This window comes from Engraulis encrasicolus, chromosome 18, assembly GCF_034702125.1.
Source record: "Engraulis encrasicolus isolate BLACKSEA-1 chromosome 18, IST_EnEncr_1.0, whole genome shotgun sequence".
Lineage (NCBI taxonomy): Eukaryota > Metazoa > Chordata > Actinopteri > Clupeiformes > Engraulidae > Engraulis > Engraulis encrasicolus.
In genome coordinates, this window is record NC_085874.1 from 34,679,708 (window position 1) to 34,698,055 (window position 18,348).

General features: G+C 42.5%; 2 protein-coding genes across 6 annotated transcripts in view; one reads left to right on the forward strand and one right to left on the reverse strand.

The window, feature by feature from the left end:
• Nucleotides 1-10,206, reverse strand: part of btbd7 (BTB (POZ) domain containing 7) — a 95,272-nt gene extending 85,066 nt beyond the window's left edge. For 2 of the 4 annotated variants that reach the window (XM_063223510.1, XM_063223507.1), the window contains exon 1: nt 9,672-10,206. The gene's annotated coding sequence lies outside the window, so the exon portion shown is untranslated. The other 2 variants (XM_063223508.1, XM_063223509.1) reach the window with 2 other exon arrangements.
• A 1,667-nt stretch (nt 10,207-11,873) lies between these two features.
• si:dkey-85n7.8 (COX8 domain-containing protein) lies at nt 11,874-17,262 on the forward strand. Of its 2 annotated transcripts, XM_063223513.1 has the most exons (3): nt 11,874-11,937; nt 14,266-14,477; nt 16,182-17,262. In XM_063223513.1, exons 2-3 carry the CDS (start codon nt 14,355-14,357, stop codon nt 16,281-16,283), a joined length of 225 nt encoding a protein of 74 aa, XP_063079583.1. In that variant the 5' UTR covers nt 11,874-11,937; nt 14,266-14,354; the 3' UTR covers nt 16,284-17,262. The 2 variants fall into 2 exon arrangements, with proteins under 2 accessions (XP_063079583.1, XP_063079582.1); XM_063223512.1 differs by lacking the exon at nt 11,874-11,937 and having other exon boundaries at nt 14,063-14,477.
• The last annotated feature ends 1,086 nt before the right edge of the window (nt 17,263-18,348 follow it).

Consider the following 18,348-nt stretch of genomic DNA (forward strand, 5'->3'; position numbering starts at 1 on the left):
CTAAGCTTATGGCATCATTTCACAGCTTATGAGGATATTTTAAAGCCCAACGTCCCCTACCTTTGGAAGGTTTGCCTCTCAGCTTTGTGTGGCAGAGGCCATTATCGATCCCTAACGTTTTCAGCACCACCACAGATGAGAATGGCAGCAGTCAGCTGGCTCGGACAGAGAAGAGAAGAGGTCCAGAAGTGGCGTACATTGCCGTACAATGACACTCTCTCGGACACCTTTGTTGCACAGACCAGCTCTTAATGAAGCCAGAGTCACAACCAAACGATGCATTGAAGTCACCTCAATAAAAGTAGAATCAGTGTAGTTAGTAGTAGAGTGGGTCATTCACAAAGCCCTCACTTTTTTGCGGGAGCAGGGGTTGTGTGGTAGACGAGGTGACACTTGCTCAACTCTCTCAATGCGTGACATCCATAGTTAGTGTCATCATCATAGAAGTAACTGATCTAATTCAAAGTGCAACCAGATTGCAAAATTAGGTTCAAGTACATTCAACTCCCCATACAGGAAGACCAACTAATAAATCACAAGAATTAATTGCATTCTATAAGATACAGTACATTGCCAGGCAGATCTTGTACTTACAGTCAAGATACTTAACATCAATTCTATTAGTATAGCTTAATCTGTAGGGATCCTTGATCTTGAGCACATCAGTAGGACTTGGTGTTCTACTACTGTAAACTCAGCCAAAAAAATTGATCAGCAGCACTTACTGAAGGAAAAAATAAATATGTAATTTGATTTCATATTCATTCGTCTTCAGCCAAACACTCCTACCTTCTGAGGCAGGCCATTAGCTTGACCAGGCAAAAGCTAAGATGACAGGCTGGCTGATATGATGTAGACGAGCTCAATTCCAGACTTGGATACTCTCAGAGACTAACAGACCTTGACAGCCTCTTGGGCCCCAGCGCCTTCTGAAGCCCTGAACGATGCCAACCTGTGACAAGTCTTAATGCAATATTTAATATCGTAAACTGACTGCCGAGGCGCACTCAAAGTCGCCCAACTAGAGGGGAGGGGGTTGAGGGTGGGGGTGCCTCAGTCGATTCTAACTTGCCTTCTCCAATCTTCATCAGACCACACCCTCGGAATGCTGCCTCGAAAAGGATATTTAGATGAACGGTTATCTCATCTGTATTCTATGAAATTACAGTTGATAACCCCCCTCGAGGCTACCCCTACTTGGCAAGTCAAAAACAAGTTCCAGAACACACCGCAAAAAACACCCCTAACTAAAAGGGGGGGGAAAAAAGGAAAATGGAAAATACTAAGCCCAATGGAGGGAATACGAGGGCGGAGTGTTGTGAGAGCAAATTAGACATGCGCTCATCATTCCATTTTCACGTCACGGAGAGCCAAGTCAACGGATAATCAATGCTAACCCCTAAATATAAACCCTTCTCCAGAGTAAAGGAAAAAGGGTGGGGGTGGGGGATGGGGGGGTGCAACCACAGCTATTGGAGTCAGGCATTCTGTCAAGAGGCTGCGGTTGTGAGTGACAGCAACCTCACAGCCCCTCTCAACCACACACACACACACACACACACACACACACACACACACACACACACACACACACACACACACACACACACACACACACACACACACACACACACACACACACACACACACACACACACACACACACACACACACACACACACACGACCCCCCCACCCCCTTCATTTTCAGAAAGCATACATTTTTGCATGATGAAAACTACGCCTTTTGGGTTCTTTTTTTCCCTCCATGAGACTGTGGGTGAAGGCTGCAAATAGAGAGTACAGAAGAGAAGAGGAGCGGAGAGAAAAGGAGAACAGAAGGGGGGTTTTCTTGAGTTCCTTTTTATTTCGCTGCGGTGGAGGAAAAGACTCTGGAGTAAGTGAGGACTGCAGAGGCCGCAGGGCGCTTTACGGTCCTTGAGGGAGGCAACGCTAGACCACAGACATGGACATTTGTTCCATCTCTGCCCCCTCCCCCACTACCCCCACCCCGCTCCTCCTCAGCCCTACATGCAAAGGATGTGCACACACTACCACATCCCTTCACAACTTTAGCAGAGTAGTATATGGGTGACAGTGTGGGAATGGAGAGCAAGTAACGCTTACTCATGGTCAGGTGCTTGCTTCCTCAATCAGATCACAACTGATGGATACGTTCCTGGATTAATTAATACCATAGTGGTATGCTCAGTTCAGTTTACTTTACTGGTACCCGTGGGTAAATTGGATTTGCAGTTTGAGAGAAAGATGGACGTCCTTACAGATAAGACATATGATAGATCTAGCATGGCATCTAAAAACATGTAAAGAACAAGGACGGTGTTGACATAACATACAACATATACACACACACAGGAGCGGGGGTTAAACAACATATGGACAACATTAATTCATTGGTAGCTAAGGTTTCCATTGCCACTACTGGTATGGAACGCTACTTCCTTCCTCTGTCCGAAGGCAGCACGGGACGGGGTGCAAAGATGGAACCAAGACAGAAGCAGTTGTGGAGCTGAATGCTTGTGTTTGAGCGTGATTCATTATTGTGATCTCTAAACTATGTATTAGGGCCGCACAATATCAGAAAACAATTCGATACGAGATAAGTAACGGCATGCAATACCTCAATAATGATATTTAGAAATATGGCAGAGTGTTTTCCTTGTCACTAATTTGTAGGGGTGGTACGGTTCACAAAATTCACGGTTCGGTTCATATCGCGGTGTCAAGGTCACGGTTTTCAGTTCTCTGCGGTTCTTTTTTTTTAGTTCATGATAAATGGTGCACTGGCTAATAGAATCGGACTTATCACTAAATATCCAACTTATGGTTTAATAGGCTTATAATGTGAAAATGGTGTGATTTTTTTAATTGTGTTATCCTCTGATTTGGTCTTATACGCTAATGCTTTAATCAGAGAGACTGGATAAGATACTCCTAGAATCTCTGTTTTACATATTTTTCTGGGCAGTACATGAATTGCGGTTTTCAATCGATTGCACGGTTCTGTTCGGTATGTGTGTGAATTGTACGGTTTCGGTTTTCGGTGCGGTTTGTGCCATCCCTACTAATTTGTCGGTCTGCGTGGGGGCGTGGCTTTGGTCATGGCGGGTTGTTAGCGTTGTTATCAGATCCGCATATCGCCACTCTTGATATCTCCATTTACATTTTGATATATTGTGCAGCCCTACTATGTATGTAGCACTTCTGCATGTGGTGTAACCACTTCCACTTGATTCCACTGAGTAGTCCTTTGTAACGCAATTCACCCCACCCACCACAACAACACAGTAGAATCTAGATCACCTCTTTAAAAAAGCACAGGCCGTCTTGTCAGATAACCTGTCAGGCCTGTGACTCACTGACGCCTGACACCACCCTACTGTAGACTAGAGCTTAGTCCACCTTGGACCGGGGCCCAGGAATGAGCCTTCAGCCTCCAGCCAGCCACCAAGCCAACTCCATCGCAAAAAACACCTTGCTCATGGAGAAGGGCATTGGTGAGGTACAGTTCCAGACCTGGGGTGCATTTCTCGAAACCATAGTTGCTAACTATGTTAGCTACATTGTTGTTTTCAGAGCAATTTCCCATTAGCAACTACCCAAGTTGCTAACAGGTTAGCAACTACGCTTTCGAGAAACAAGCCCCTGATGCCTACTGCAGTGCATCAGCCATCAAAAACACAGCACATGGTAAAATCACATCTACTTCCCTACTTACTCGCCATTATATTACTCTCTTCTGTTTGGAGGAGGGTTGATTATTGAAAGCACTTCCCTTCAATGTTCACCAAAATGTTTGATCTTGTATTCATTCCTGACAATTACATGTTGTACATCAAAAACATGTTTGAAAACTGTTCCACTGCCTGGCACTGACTTCAAGATGTGGGTGGAGGAAAATTCATCATTCTGATGGACCATACTTTTATCTTAAGTGCTTCTTTGTTTCACACAGTGCAGCCTTCACTTTAATGATGCACATCCCACTTTGAATATGGCGACAACTAAAAGGAAATCCTGGAGAGAAGCTGTGACTAAGATAGTACAGATCATTCAATCACATTAAAATGAATGGGAACTGCTAAACAAAATGCTAGAAATGCTAACCAAATATAAATCAACAGAGCATAAGCTAAGACTTGCCTTAAAGGTTTTACAGTCACAAGATTACAGCCAACAATGTGCTCTCCGGTATGTTTGTGCACTTTACCATGCCACTGATTTTAAAGCCTTTTTAAACCGTTGTTACCAATCGCCAAGTCAAAATCTGCAGAGATTCTGCAGAGAATCTGCAGAGATTTCCACAGGGAAACTGCGCCTTTAAAGAAAAAGCCCAGTGCTGAGGGATTTCTGTGACCAGGGCAACCACAACGAGGCACAAGCTTTCTGCATGCCGTGCGGCATTCTCATACAATCCACAGAATGCTGAAAGCTCTTTTTCTGCTCAGTGGAAAAGATAGAGGGAGGACAAGCAACGAAGAACAAGAATGGTGGCAGTAAAGAGAGATGTAGGGAGAGAAAATGAAAACAAAAGAAAAGAGTGTCAGAGAGGAGGAGGAAGAGGGAAGAGGAACATTGAGACACATGGAGAGAGAGAGAGAGAGAGAGAGAAAGAAAAGGACGATTAAGAGCAGAAAGCAAAAGAAAGTATGCAGAGGAAAGCCCCAGGTGGGAGTTTGCAGCGAGGCCATTGGACAAGGAGAGAATTCTGGGTGAGGTTCTCATTTTTTAAAATATGACGTTGCCAAGGACAACAAGCAAAGGGATAACGCTCATGCACACGCACACACACACACGCCCCACTTTTCCTGTCCTTCTCAGATTTCTCTCTCTGGTGACAGAAGGCGGAGGTCAGACGAGCGTATTTCTGGAGCAGAAAGAACCCTCAGAAGAACAAGGGGGAGGGAGGGAGAAAAAAAGCAAAAGAAAAGCCTGTACCTGTTTAGTCCTATAGTCAAACTGACTGCATGCTGTGTTGCTCTTGGGCTCTTATTAAAATGGGACAAACTCAAAGGTTTATAAATAAAATAAAAAAAACACTTGAAACCATCAAGGGCAGAATAAGTCCAATTCAGGGATATTCGAACAGCAAATATACTGATAGGGTTTTGCTCGAAGCCATATGATGACTGACGGGCAACTTTAGGGTAGAAAATTATACACTGGGAAACAGGTAGTATAAGAACACAAGGACAGATTTCACTATTCAAAGTCAAACGTCCTCTAGAAGAACTACAGCACCACAGGTACAGGGAAGGGGAGGAAAACTTCAAAAGCACAAGCCATCCAAAGTTACTGGGCAAGAACTTTCTGATGGTTTCTAGACAGCTTCTGATAGCGGATGATATCTTCACAAATTAGTTCAAGGTCTTAACAACTAGAGGCCGCAAATGACCATAACTGCTCTCGAGTCAGACCTCAATTTTCATATCAATGTGCATGCTTGTGTGCTTCCAGCACCAATGAACAGATATTTTGCTTTTTATTCAACTGCTGCTACTTTCTTGAAGCCAATGGGCTCACTCATACAAGACAAAACCTCCTCCTCATACATTGTGTTACTGCACTGGAATCATAGGCATTAAACCAAAAGAAAACATATTTTCTACAACAGAAACAAAGACCCTTCAATTACCATTAATAATGAATGAACAATACTTCAGCAATTCCATATTTGCCCAACTAATCAATAACTCATCGCATCTGGCAGTCTCTGGCGTCTCAGATCATGTTTCGGCAGACTAAAAGGGCATGATTTCATTGGCATCATCATATCAGATGGGTATCAAAGCCCCAGTGTGTTCTGCCACTGCACATCCTAGAAGCTGGCACAGTGGTGGTAAATGGGTCAGAAGAAGCATATTAGGGATTCAATGACAAAACCAAGGAAGATGATCTCACTCATGGAGGTGTTCCAGCACAGGACAAAAGTGGATGCTGCTCAAGTCTCAAAGGCAGCATTGCTCTCCTCTCTGATATGCCGATAATGACAGCAACAGAGTTATGAAGTTGCAATGAGACTTGCAGGACATTGCAAAAGGCACCCAGAAATGCTAGCCAGCAAACTGATGCTATGGGAACCATCATGTGGGTGCCGGTTAAGAGAACTGCCCACACTCGCACAGCATACATAGACTACAACAGAAAGGTATTGTAGGACAATGAAAAGTATTGTTAGGACAAGCAGTAAGTCGCTTATCAATTAATCGTAAGTCGAACGATAAGGCTATCAACTAATGATTAATGAATTAATCGATAATTTGCATCCCTAATTCCCATTTCTCAAAACGGTATTGCATGATCCAACCAAGTTGCTGGCGATGCAAATTAACAACACTTTCCAGGAGCGCACCCGAGACGCACTGCAGCGGGCAATGGCTGCGAGCTGCCCATGGTTGTAGCTGCGAGCTGCCCATGGTTGTAGTAGCGAGGAGAAGGAGGGAGAGGAGGCAGCCAGGTAAGACAAGAGGGCAAACAGGGCCAGCATGAGGTGGGTGGAACCTCATCAACCAACACAGGCAACTCAAGGACAGACTTCTGACAGTTCAATTCCGAGGAGAGCTGGAGTCCTAGTGATGAATATTCTAGCATCATGATTGATGGCTTGTGATATCCTCTGACAACATTCCCAGTTGCCGTTTGTGGGTTTTCCCCCGCACTCCCCCCCCCCCACCCCTCCCGCTCTACCTGTGATTGTCTGAAGTGTTTTCTGTTTAGTGCACTATGACATGAACTTGACAAGAGTGGCTAAAAAAACATATTGAGATAGCCTTTCAACGTTGTTGAAATGGGTTGTATTTTTCTGTAGAAATGTCAAGAAATACTCAGTCAGAATAGCGTTCTCACTTGCACAAAACATGACAAGCCTACAGAATTACACACTCGTAGAGATGGATGGAGTCTAAATCTTACGCACGGCAGTAACTGTCAATATTTGAACTCAATCTTTGTCCTGCATCACAAATAACCACTGTGCAACAAAAAACACTGTGGTGTGTGTGTGTGTGTGTGTGTGTGTTGGAGAATTCACACTCAGTCTCTCGCTCACTCCTCTTTGAAAATGCAAGCAGCTCATTCTCCAAGGACAAACCATATTAATACACTCATTTTGGCATATTGATTAAAGACAGCCCATGTGGGCTGTGATGGCTGGTATAAAAAACTATAAAAAGTGCATCTCCTTAGAGCCAAATACCTGCCGTTCTTAACTTAATTGTGATATTCATCAGAGCCAAAAAAGGCACCAATGAAATATACATAAAAAGCGACACTTGGTGTATTATTGTCCTTCCGCACTTAGAGAAAGGGCACACTGTTTAAAGCAAGATTGGAGAACTAATGCATCCGGAGGGCTGCTTTGTGGTCGGTGGAATACGAAAGAGAAGAGATTCCATCATGTCTTGAATAAATGAATATGGAGAAGAAACTAATGGCACCATGCTGCTCATACAAAAGCATGCAGGATTTGAAGGAGAAGGGTAGAAAGTCCACCGGACTAAAAAGTTAACTTTAAGCGCGACTAACTTCATCTCAGATGAAAGGTCGTATTTGACATTTAAAGTAATCTGATTTCTGTACTGGTGAGAAAACAACAGTGTGAGAAATGTTTTTCATATCTCAAACATTCATGTAATGCAGTTTAACCATCATGTGACATTGATATATCATTAAGCCTGTCGTAGCTCAGTCATTGACGTGAAACATAAACCTAGAAGAGCCAAAAACCACCATAAACTCTTCATCTACTTCGTTAAGTAGACTCATTGACAGTACATGAGTAGACTACATGCTTTCAAGTCAAGTCAAGTCAAGTCAAGTAGGTTTTATTGTCAATTTCTTTACATGCACTGGTCATACAAAGAATTTGAAATTACATTTCTTGCATTTCAGCATCACAATGAAGACCAAGACGGAAAAAAAGAATGGAACAGTGGGGTATTCCGGTCAATTCTTAAGCCACATCAAAGCCTGTCGACTTCCACATATTGTTGCTCATGTTAAAGAACACACCTGAACAAGCATAATCATAAGGAAACACATAGCACAGGACATAGTAGTACAACTGTAACACCAGTGCCAGCACAAAACACAAGTTTTCGCAAATACTATCACAAACACCGAACAACAGCAGAACACTATATTCAGTTGTTCTGACAGAACTACATTCAATCATCCTGGTTCTACAAGTGAGGATGAGGCAGGAGAGGGGGAGGCTATTGGTCCAATTTGCATTGTTCAGAAATAGCAATACAAAAGGTAGGCCAACTCTCCAGAGACTCATGCCTGCGATATTCTGAAGCAACCCACAATATAGTCCCTTCAACACCAGAAAGCGAGAGAGTAACTGGGTCTGAAGCACAAGGCTTTGAAAATCCACACAGACATCTGTGGCCTTCTGAGATAATATCACATCTACAAAGTGGTAAGGAGTTCATCCAAATAAACAAAATGTGTCTGTCACAGGGTAAACAGACGGTATGGTTTCATCAAGTCACAGGGTCTGGTTTTATCAAGTCCAAGAAATTCCACCTGAAAGGTTGCAAAACACACTACACAATGATGTGTACACTGAGAGTGAACACATTACTGAAAAAGAGCAGTTATTCATTCATTGATTCATGACATGTCAGACCTACTGTGATGACAAACGTACGGCGAACAACAACTTAACGTAGACGATTTACGTTTTTCTGAGAACAAATTAAATTGTGTTGCTAGCTGCCCGTTTTTTCTAGTGAATACAAATAACTCTCAACAATGTTGCAATTTGTGCAACACCGCAAAGCGAACGTTTCCTGGAGGATGGAATGTTGGCAATCTGCAGCTTATCTAAACAATGTTGCTTCTAGTGTTGGTAAACGTTACTTCACCACTCAGCCTGGTCAGTTTCTTTACCGTTTTAAGGAATCTGTGCTTAGCAAGCACCTTAACCTTTAGGAATACTAAGCTCGACATCACTTTTTACTCAACTTCTTAAAATCACGTAGCTGAACGTTGCCAGTTAAGAAATGTAATCGCTAGACCTGTGGTAAGGTCAGCTAGCCCGCTATGATAGTGGGCTTGTCCGACGTTAGCTTAATTAACGTTTGCTAGAGCCATGGAGGGTACATAACTACGTATAAAATAGCGTTGTGGTGACGTTTCCAGACTTTTCTGGGGGCAATGTAAAACAACCCAATGTAGTAAGAAAGTACATACTTGTTTTAAAGGGCCAGTAAATCATAGGCAAGTTATCTTTGACTGTAACTTTAGCCGACAGAAAAGAGAGCTGAAGGCTAGCAAGCTAGTTAGCTAACAGTTGTATAGCGGACTGTCATGCCTTTGTGTGACATACCTTTACGATAGCCATTTCAAGCTTGATATGCATCTAACTATCCTGAAGTGCGTGTGCCATGAAATTTGGGGGATTTTGTGGAAACCATTTACGAAAAGCACAATTATCGAGTGAAGCAAATGTAGAAGTTGACGACCACTTCAACTTATCGTTTAACCAATGCTAGCACTATCGCAGACAGTTAACTCGTTATGGGGCTACGCTAGCGACATTTCCATCACATTTGCCAGCTGAGGTTAGCGACACATTTCTAGCAGGTAGCTGGTTAGCTCGCAAAAGCTAACAAGATACACCTACATTACGTTAGCCAAACATACCTGAGTTAAGTTGATGTCTTGAGTTTGATGGTGCCCTTGCTCTCTTTCAGACGGCTTTGAAACTCCAGGCTTCAAGTTAGTCCCCAGTGAACAATCACATTGGCTGTGACTGTGCCAGTCAAGCTTTAATTATTTGGCTTGATAAGACTTTTGGCTTGCATAGGTAGCCCTCTTCCCAAGCTAGCTAACCCTTGCTGACTAAATACACACCACCTTAACGTTATTTCATGCATGCCTCCTCGTCATCTTGGCAGTTGGTTTTCCACAGTCATAGTGAGCGATACTTTCTGTCCCTCTCTCAAAACGCAACTCGAGAGAATGCCCCACAAAATGCATTGATTTTTCCGACACATCAGGCTCTATCTGGTCAAAGTCCAATGTGAGCTCTTGTTGTGTTGATCCACAGGCACTCGTTCGTATCGTGGGTAGACAAGGAAATGAAACGTAAACGCAAACTGGCTAGATAGCCTGTGAGCTACCAGTCAGCTAACCAGCTGACGAATGAGAAAAGTCGACTGTTGCATTTTTTTTCCCCACCTAGTAAGTCAGGGGCTCCCACTCGTGGCCGTTGGCCTTCCTGCAAATAATTACAATGCATGGAAATATCTCATGTTTTCAACATCCAATTGTATGGTGCTGCTTACTGTTCAATATTTAAACTCTTACTTGGCCTATATGGGTCACATCTTTAAAATTACTTTAAATGTGGGTCTATTTTTTCAATATTTTTATTATTTTTTGCAATCAAAATTTACCCACCTCCTCACATCCTGCATACATCATGTATAGGCATAGCATTCCATCCCTTCAGTGTCACTGTACTTTTGAAATATCACATTCAATCTGGATTTCTAGAACTCCACATTCTATTCTGCTGCTTCCTCTTCACAAAATAAAAGAGCTTATTAGCTTAATTACTATTCCATACCTTGTGAAATGTAGCAGTCTAAATGTACAGCGCAACTTAGATTTTGCAACTGACCTTGATATTCTAAAACCTTGAGAAGAAGCAGGGGCGTAAAGTATATCTCCGCAGCCCCCGCGAGGCAGGGGAGCCCATACGAGGTGGGGGGCCCACATGGGCCATTGACTTGAAGAAACGGACCCCCTCCACATGATATTAGGCCCTCTTTTTTTGTTCGGGGGCCCATTCTTGGTAGCTTGCAGGGGGGCCTGAAGTACTTGCGTTACGCCAGTGAGAAGAAGAGTTTGTGTTGCATGTGTGATCAGATAGCAATCAAGAGTACAATTTATTATTGGGTTGGCCTATCCAAAATTAGCATACAGTGTGTTTAAACATATGAAATGTTTGACCTCTCGTGTTAGTTCTAGCCTACAAAGACATTATCGTATCTGAAAAAATCATTAATTAGATCTGGGCCTAATCTCCTCACACACAATAATGTTGTCACTGTTGTGTTCTGCTTCATTGTCAATTACAGTAATCATCTGTGTTCATGTGCAGTTAAGTTAGAGTCATTCATTCATAGGCTGTCTGCAGCCCACTTGGATTTCCATACGAAAATATGACAGCGTACATTGCAATGATATTGTTTTTCCAAAAGGGTGCGCCAAAGCCATGCTTTTTTGCAGAGCCATATGTACGGCTCTGGGTTTTGGCAGAGCCACCCATAGACTTAACAATTCCAGCTCTTGCTAGAAATATAAAATGAAAATATAGAAAGAGGGATATGAGAATGTTCAGAATCTGAGACACAAGGTGAAAGTCATACAAAAAAGACAGCTGCTGTGAAACTGCTATGTGGCTGCGAGCGTATGAACGCTAACAGATTTGAGGTTAAAAAGGTTGACTGTTCTGATGACATAGTATAGTTGTTCATGCTATAGACTATAAAATGTTTGACTGTTACAGCAAAATCATTTCTATAGCCATGGAAATGTACAGTTTTATTCATTGTTCAATGTGTGTGCGCAAGAGGTTTTTGCATATTCCAGTTTTTTCGTGTGTGTGTGTGTGTGTGTGTGTGTGTGTGTGTGTGTGTGTGTGTGTGTGTGTGTGTGTGTGTGTGTGTGTGTGTGTGTGTGTGTGTGTGTGTCCATATCTTGGATATAACAAAAGGTAGGGAAGCATAGTTATCAGAGATTAGAGGCTGTTTTGTTTCTGCCTTGCGTTGTCTGTAGCCTTAGGTGTGAGCTGTAAGATATCAAGGAGACTCTCTCATAAAATACATATTTTTGCAGGACCAAAGGAAATGCATTGTCAGCAAAAGATGGAGTCTCATGCTACAATATGCCTAATGCAAAGGTAACCAGACTGTCTTTCTTCTTTCTTTTCTATTTTTATCGTTTCACCCATTTTAATCTGTTCTGTTTTGTCTGCGTCCTGTCTGTTGTAATATAATGTGTGCTGCTGCCTTGGCCAGGGCTCAATTGAAAAAGAGATATCTCTCTCAAAGTGATTGCTTCCCCGGTTAAATAAAGGTAAAATAATAAAAACTGAATAAAATGCAACCTTATTGTCACAAAAATAGTAATGGCCATGTCTTAATCTGTTAAGACTCTTGGTAAAGCAATGTTGTTATAATTTAGCTAAGATTTTCCAGCAAATAGTAGGCCTAAATGGTTCCTTGGCAATTCCATCCAACCTCATGAATGTCTTTCATCTAAGAGTAACAGTCGATACAAATGGGGATATGTGGATCTGTTTGTTTGTTTGTTTTGGGGGGATCAGTCAAAATTACATTAATGCCATTTATGCCATTTATGACAACAGATTGCAAAAATGATCAAAAGAGTCACACTTCGCACTAATGCATCAGCTGACTCGAGAAGGTGATCAATTGATGGAAGAAAATCTTACTTCTTCTTTACATACTGTATTTACTGTGTATTGTATGCATGATGTATGATGGCTGAATGGACAATTGCACTCTTTTTGATCTCTTAATGATCTTAGTTATCTTGTACTGTAACCCTATGCAATGACCAAACATTATAGTACATCTAAGTAAAGGAATCACCGCACACTGGTGGTAGTTTTATTCGGTGAACAACGAGTGAACCTGAACACGTTGTTCACCGAATAAACTGCCAGCAAAGAATACCAGTGTGCGGTCATTCATCCTTCCTTTTACTGCACATCACCAGCACCTGGAAAGTGGTTGTGCACAGGGACTCTACTTTAATTATAGTGTATCTCTCTGATAGCACTGTACTGTAATTTCTCAAATCATGGACATCATGTCCCAGCACCAATTGTCTGGACATGAGGTGACGTGGGTGCATGGGAGTGCTTAAGTCACCCGCCGCCCCACCTGCCTGCTTGTTGTTGAAACATCTTGTTGCCACACGGCTGTCTTGCCATCCGCGGCGACCCGCGGTGCAGTGTCAGGCCCTTTTGACAGGCAACACAAAAGCACAGGTGGCCTCTTCCTCGGCTGCACACACACACACACACAGACACGCACACACCGCCTGCCTGCCAGCGCTTTGATGTGTACACCTAATCTGATCGCTTGCAATTAGGCCGCAATTGTAGCCGAGCAGACACTAAGCATGCAGAGCCAGGTGTTAAGTTAAAAGTGTGTGTGTGTGTGTGTGTGTGTGTGTGTGTGTGTGTGTGTGTGTGTGTGTGTGTGTGTGTGTGTGTGTGTGTGTGTGTGTTAGTGTGTAGGACATGCGTACGTGCTGACAAAATGTCTGTCATTGTATGTAACGAGATTACAGATAACCTATGACAACCAGGCAAGTTAAAGTGAACCTCCATCGATATAGGCGGTTCATCCCAGGTCTTGTGTCCCCTCAAAATTCCTTTTATGTCCTTTAAATCTAATTTTCCTGTGTTGCCATATAGAATAAACAGACTTGACTGTTGTCAGGTCCAAGATGTGGACCTCCATTACGGAAAGTCAGATTGAATCAAACATCTGCCTGTTACCTAACCTTGAGATGCACTTGTTTGTTTTGATTTGTGTGTGTGTGTGTGTGTGTGTGTGTGTGTGTGTGTGTGTGTGTGTGTGTGTGTGTGTGTGTGTGTGTGTGTGTGTGTGTGTGTGTGTGAGAGAGAGAGAGAGAGAGTGTGTGTGTGTGTGAGTGTGTGTGTGTGTGTGTGTGTGTGTGTGTGTGTGTGTGTGTGTGTGTGTGTGTGTGTGTGTGTGTGTGTGTGTGTGTGTGTGTGTGTGTGTGTGTGTGTGTACAGATGCGTGTGTCTGTGTGTACGTGTGAGTTTGAATGTGTGTGCCTGTGCGTGCCTGTGTGTGTGTGCGTGTGTGTGTGTGTGCATGTTTGTGTTATTGTTAGTGTTAGTGTTTGTGTCCATGCGATGAGTGGTGTGAAGGGGTGTGTAGCAGCAGAATGACTGAGGCGTGCTGTATTGTAGAAGGCCCACCCACAATTTAGGGCCCATGATAGTGGTCAGTGGTGGCCAATATGACAGGATGCACTGGGACACTCTGATGCACTTGAGAGTGGAGCTCAGGGGGTTTGCACACACACCCACATAGACAGACCTCTCTCTCCCTGTTCTCCACTTCTCTTGTCCTCTTCTTTCTTCTGTCCTCCACACACACTTCCACACACACACACACACACACTCATACACATCTACACACACACACACACCCTCAAATCCAAGGAAACACCCAGACCCAGAACCAGACCCAGAAGACCCAGGTGCTTGGACGTACTGCTGGTCTGGTTTGGTCCGGTTCGGATCGGTTCGGGATGCAGGCTCTGCTGAGGGTGGCTGGGCAGCCAGTGGGGGTGCTGGGCCGGGCCAGAGGGGTCCTGCAGGAGCAACGCTCCGGCATCTATAGCAAGCCTCCAAAGAGCAAGATCGGACCCGGGGTAAGTGATGTTGAACATATCATCTGATGCTTTTTGAGTGGTTAATCTCTGTTGTGTTTCTGTGTCTGTGTCTGTGTCTGTGTGTCTGTGGGTTACGAATACGAATACGAATACGAATACGAATACGAATACGAATACGAATACGAATACGAATACGAATACGAATACTTTATTATCCACAGAGTGGAAATTTGTCTTCAGTTTCACCACAGACATACAAACATTTAAAGACATTAGTCCCACAAAAACACAATCAAGCATTCAAACACTGCACCTGTGTTCTGTATGTGTTTGTGTACCGTGTATGTTCCACAAAAAATCAGGCCCAGGGTGAGTGATGCTGAACATCTCTGAAGGTTTGTGTGGGCAGACTTTGGTGTGTGTTTGTGTGCTGTGTGTATGTGTGTAATCCTCACAGGATTGGCCCTAAAGGTAGAGCTGCTTAGTGTTTCTGAAGGTTTATGTGAAGGTAGAATTTAGTATCTGTGTGAATGTATAAACAGAAAGTGTTAGTTCAACACTTACAACCGTTGTTCCTACTCTCTTACTGTTAAATTAACATTGCACAATTTACTGTGTACATGCTTGCATGCATCCTAAGATCAGGCCCAGATTAAGTGATACCTGAGTGTGTAGATGCAGAGTTTGATAAAGGCTTAAAGTCTCTGGAGTGTAAACTGTGGTGTATGTGTGAGGGTGTATACACAGTAAATTGTGCACTGTTAATTCAATAGTTAGATCGTTTTTTACATATAGAGCATATTCGGTCCTAGAGTGCTCTCAAATTGTTAAATTTAATCAGATTTTTTTTTACTGTGTAGTGTTTTTAATGGTTTATTATGTGTATGTGTTTTAGAAGAACTGATCTCTGCTAAATGTGGTGTTTTATTACTGGATGACTGGTAGCCTGTTTTCTGCTACAAGTGTCTGAAACGAGTCCAGGTGTAGGCCCACTTGTTTAAAACATGTACTCAAGGCAGCTGTTAATGGTTCATGAGGAAATCACTCAAGTATCACACAAAGACACTTATTTGACTTCCATGTCAAACATTTCATGGCTGTTTACATTGCATGCAGTCATGTATCATTGCAAGGTGTTGTGACATGTTGCAGAAATTATCAGTGGTGTAGTCTACGTAGAACGCGGGTATACGGAGTATACCCACTTCTAAATTTCAGAGATTTCAGTATACCCACTTAAAATTGAGTGATCCATTGTTTTGAATAGCACAAATATATACAGTATACCCACTTCAAAAAATGCTCAAATATACAGTATACATTAAAGTATAGTACAGTATAAAAAAGTAGACTACACCACTGGAAATTATGTATTTCAGCTTTGCTTGAAAAGACAAGATCAACATATTTCTTGCTTTGTTTTGGATCTAAAATCTAAAACACAATATTATCCGATTAGCAACTTATTATTAAGTTAGACATTTTTTTCTTTAGCATGACTAATTGATCACCCACCTGGTAGACCAAGATCATTTGAATAATCGCAAAGTCATGCATGTGAATTGTGCCCTTTTAATTCTAAAATTTTAATACATGCAGATAACCCTTGTCACTGAACTGTCAAAGAAAACCATAACATAAAAGTATGGTATGGAATAAAGGCTATAGGCTAGCAAAGAAAACACGGTGCAGTAGGTTTGTGTTTACATATATTAAAATATCCTCTCTCATCTGTCTCCACAGCAAAGCTTCTTCATCATGTCTGTGTTTGCCGTGGCCATGCTGGCACCTGCGGGCTGGATCCTGCACAACCTCCCAGAGTACCGCAAGAGACCCCGCCCATAAGCTGGGGGGGCCCTGGAGGGCCTGCTCCGTCTCCCCCACCCTCCCCCATCCTCTAACCATGGCTGCCTCTCAGGCCTTATTCACCTCCATACACTACATCACTGTGCTGTGTGTAGGGCTCTAAATTAACTTTTTTCATCACCAGCCAAAATGGGTAGTAGATGTTAATCTTACTATCCAAAGACACACTCACAAATGGGTCAAAGTGGCTAGTAAGCTTTCTTTTGTACCAGCCAAACTCAAATTTCACCAGCATTTGGCCGGTTGGCTGGTGTTAATTTAGAGCCCTGGCTGTGTGTACATGCACCTTGTGTTGTGTTGTGAGCACCACTCTGGTGGAAAATAATGCAGATCTTAAAGCTGGTACAAGTACATGTAAGACAAAAAAATATATTACAAGTAATTGCTAAATGGTTCTTATACTGTAAGTCTTCTGTGAAAACCAAGATATTTGCATTTTCAAAATGAATATTCAGCCTGCAATGTCTGTTTAGGTTTGATGTTTTGTGTTTTACCTAAACCTTGCAGTATTTTATATTTGATGGCAAGTTGTGGCCTTAATTTTACACATAAAGCCTGGTAAGAAACCTCTTGATTGACATGACCAGGAAGAAGACAATTACTACCTCCTCATAAACACAAAGAAAGATTGTTGCTCAGTAAAAATACCAGTTAATTCAACATTTAGAGAGTCAATTTAACATCTTGTAGTGTGTAGTTGGGCCCAGAGTTCTAACTGCTGAATTAATATAGCATTTTTACTGTGGGTGCATGAAATTTGAATATAAGTTCCATGTAGGCCTAAATTAATTCTGTGTGAGTGAAAGAGACGGTGCGGAGCGGTGGTATGCTTAGGTGTTTAAGGCCTTGGAAATGTGGCCCCTATTGTCAATGCAGCGCTTGAATGCACTGACCCATACATTGTATAAAACTACAAATGCACTTTTACTTGTTAATAAATCTAAGCATTGTGTGCAAAGTCTGTGTGTCTGCTCGTGCCTACTGTTATGGATTGGTCATTTTTATCATGTGCCATGGTGTTCTCACAGTCGTTTGTTTGTATTTTTGTGTTTGCAAATACTTTCTCTCTCCCTCTCTCTCTCCCTCTCTCTCTCTCTCTCTCCCCTCTCTCTCTCTCTCTCTCTCTCTCTCTCTCTCTCTCTCTCTTTCTCTCTCTCACTCTCTGAAAAGGCGTACAGTTTGTCTGTGAATACAAATCAGAAATGTTTCCAAAACATGATGTGGCAGCCTATTTTTCTTATTTTATCAGTGCCGTGTTTTAATTTGCCTGGTCAGCTGTTGGCTTCTAGCGGATTATCTAGGCACGTGGGACGTGGATCATGGGCACGTCCACATCGTTGTTTAATTTGAAATGTGAAAACATTACTGCTAATTGTCTTTTGTAAGCAACTTATACTGTATGATGAACATCACTCTAGAGCAGTCTCTAAATACAGCGAGTCCCTAAATAGCTGTGAACTTTTCCTGGTAAATAAGCTATTTATCTTTATCAGCTACTGTATCTCTCTCCACGTCCACGTTGGGTGGCCACTGTTATGCTGGTGTTGTTGTTGCAACATGTTGTAATAACTCAAGATGCGATCGGCAAGGGGTAGATAGATAGTGCCAGGCTAAATGTTTAAATGCACACATCAACAAAGGAAACCCCACCAGAAATGACCTGTACAGCACAGCAGAGTTATGCGGCGGGTCGACCCCGGCCATTAGGGGTTTAGAAAAGTGCACTGTAGCCTGGAGGGTAGCCAAGGGGGAGAGCCTCTGGAGAGTGGAGGGACAGGCAGATGCTTTAAATGAAGGCTACAGGCTCAACCTGCCAGCCTGCTGCATTCTCATTCAGCTTTGAGATTAAATTTGACTTTAATGGTGAACTTGCATGTGTGTTTTCAGGGTGTATGCAGGGTTATAAAAAGTATTAAAAGGTGATAAATTAAAAAGCCAAAATGTAATTGCCTTAAAAGTTGTACATTTGCTCAAAAGGTATTATTTTTGGAAAAACAAGGTTTTTTTTTTAGTTGTACCATTTTGATACAAAAAAATCTTTGTT

Coding starts and splice junctions, on each gene's coding strand:
- si:dkey-85n7.8 (XM_063223513.1), top strand. CDS start 14,355: ATGCAGGCTCTGCTGAGGGTGGCTGGGCAGCCAGTGGGGGTGCTGGGC. Junction 14,478..16,181: donor AGAGCAAGATCGGACCCGGG/GTAAGTGATGTT, acceptor CTGTCTCCACAG/CAAAGCTTCTTCATCATGTC.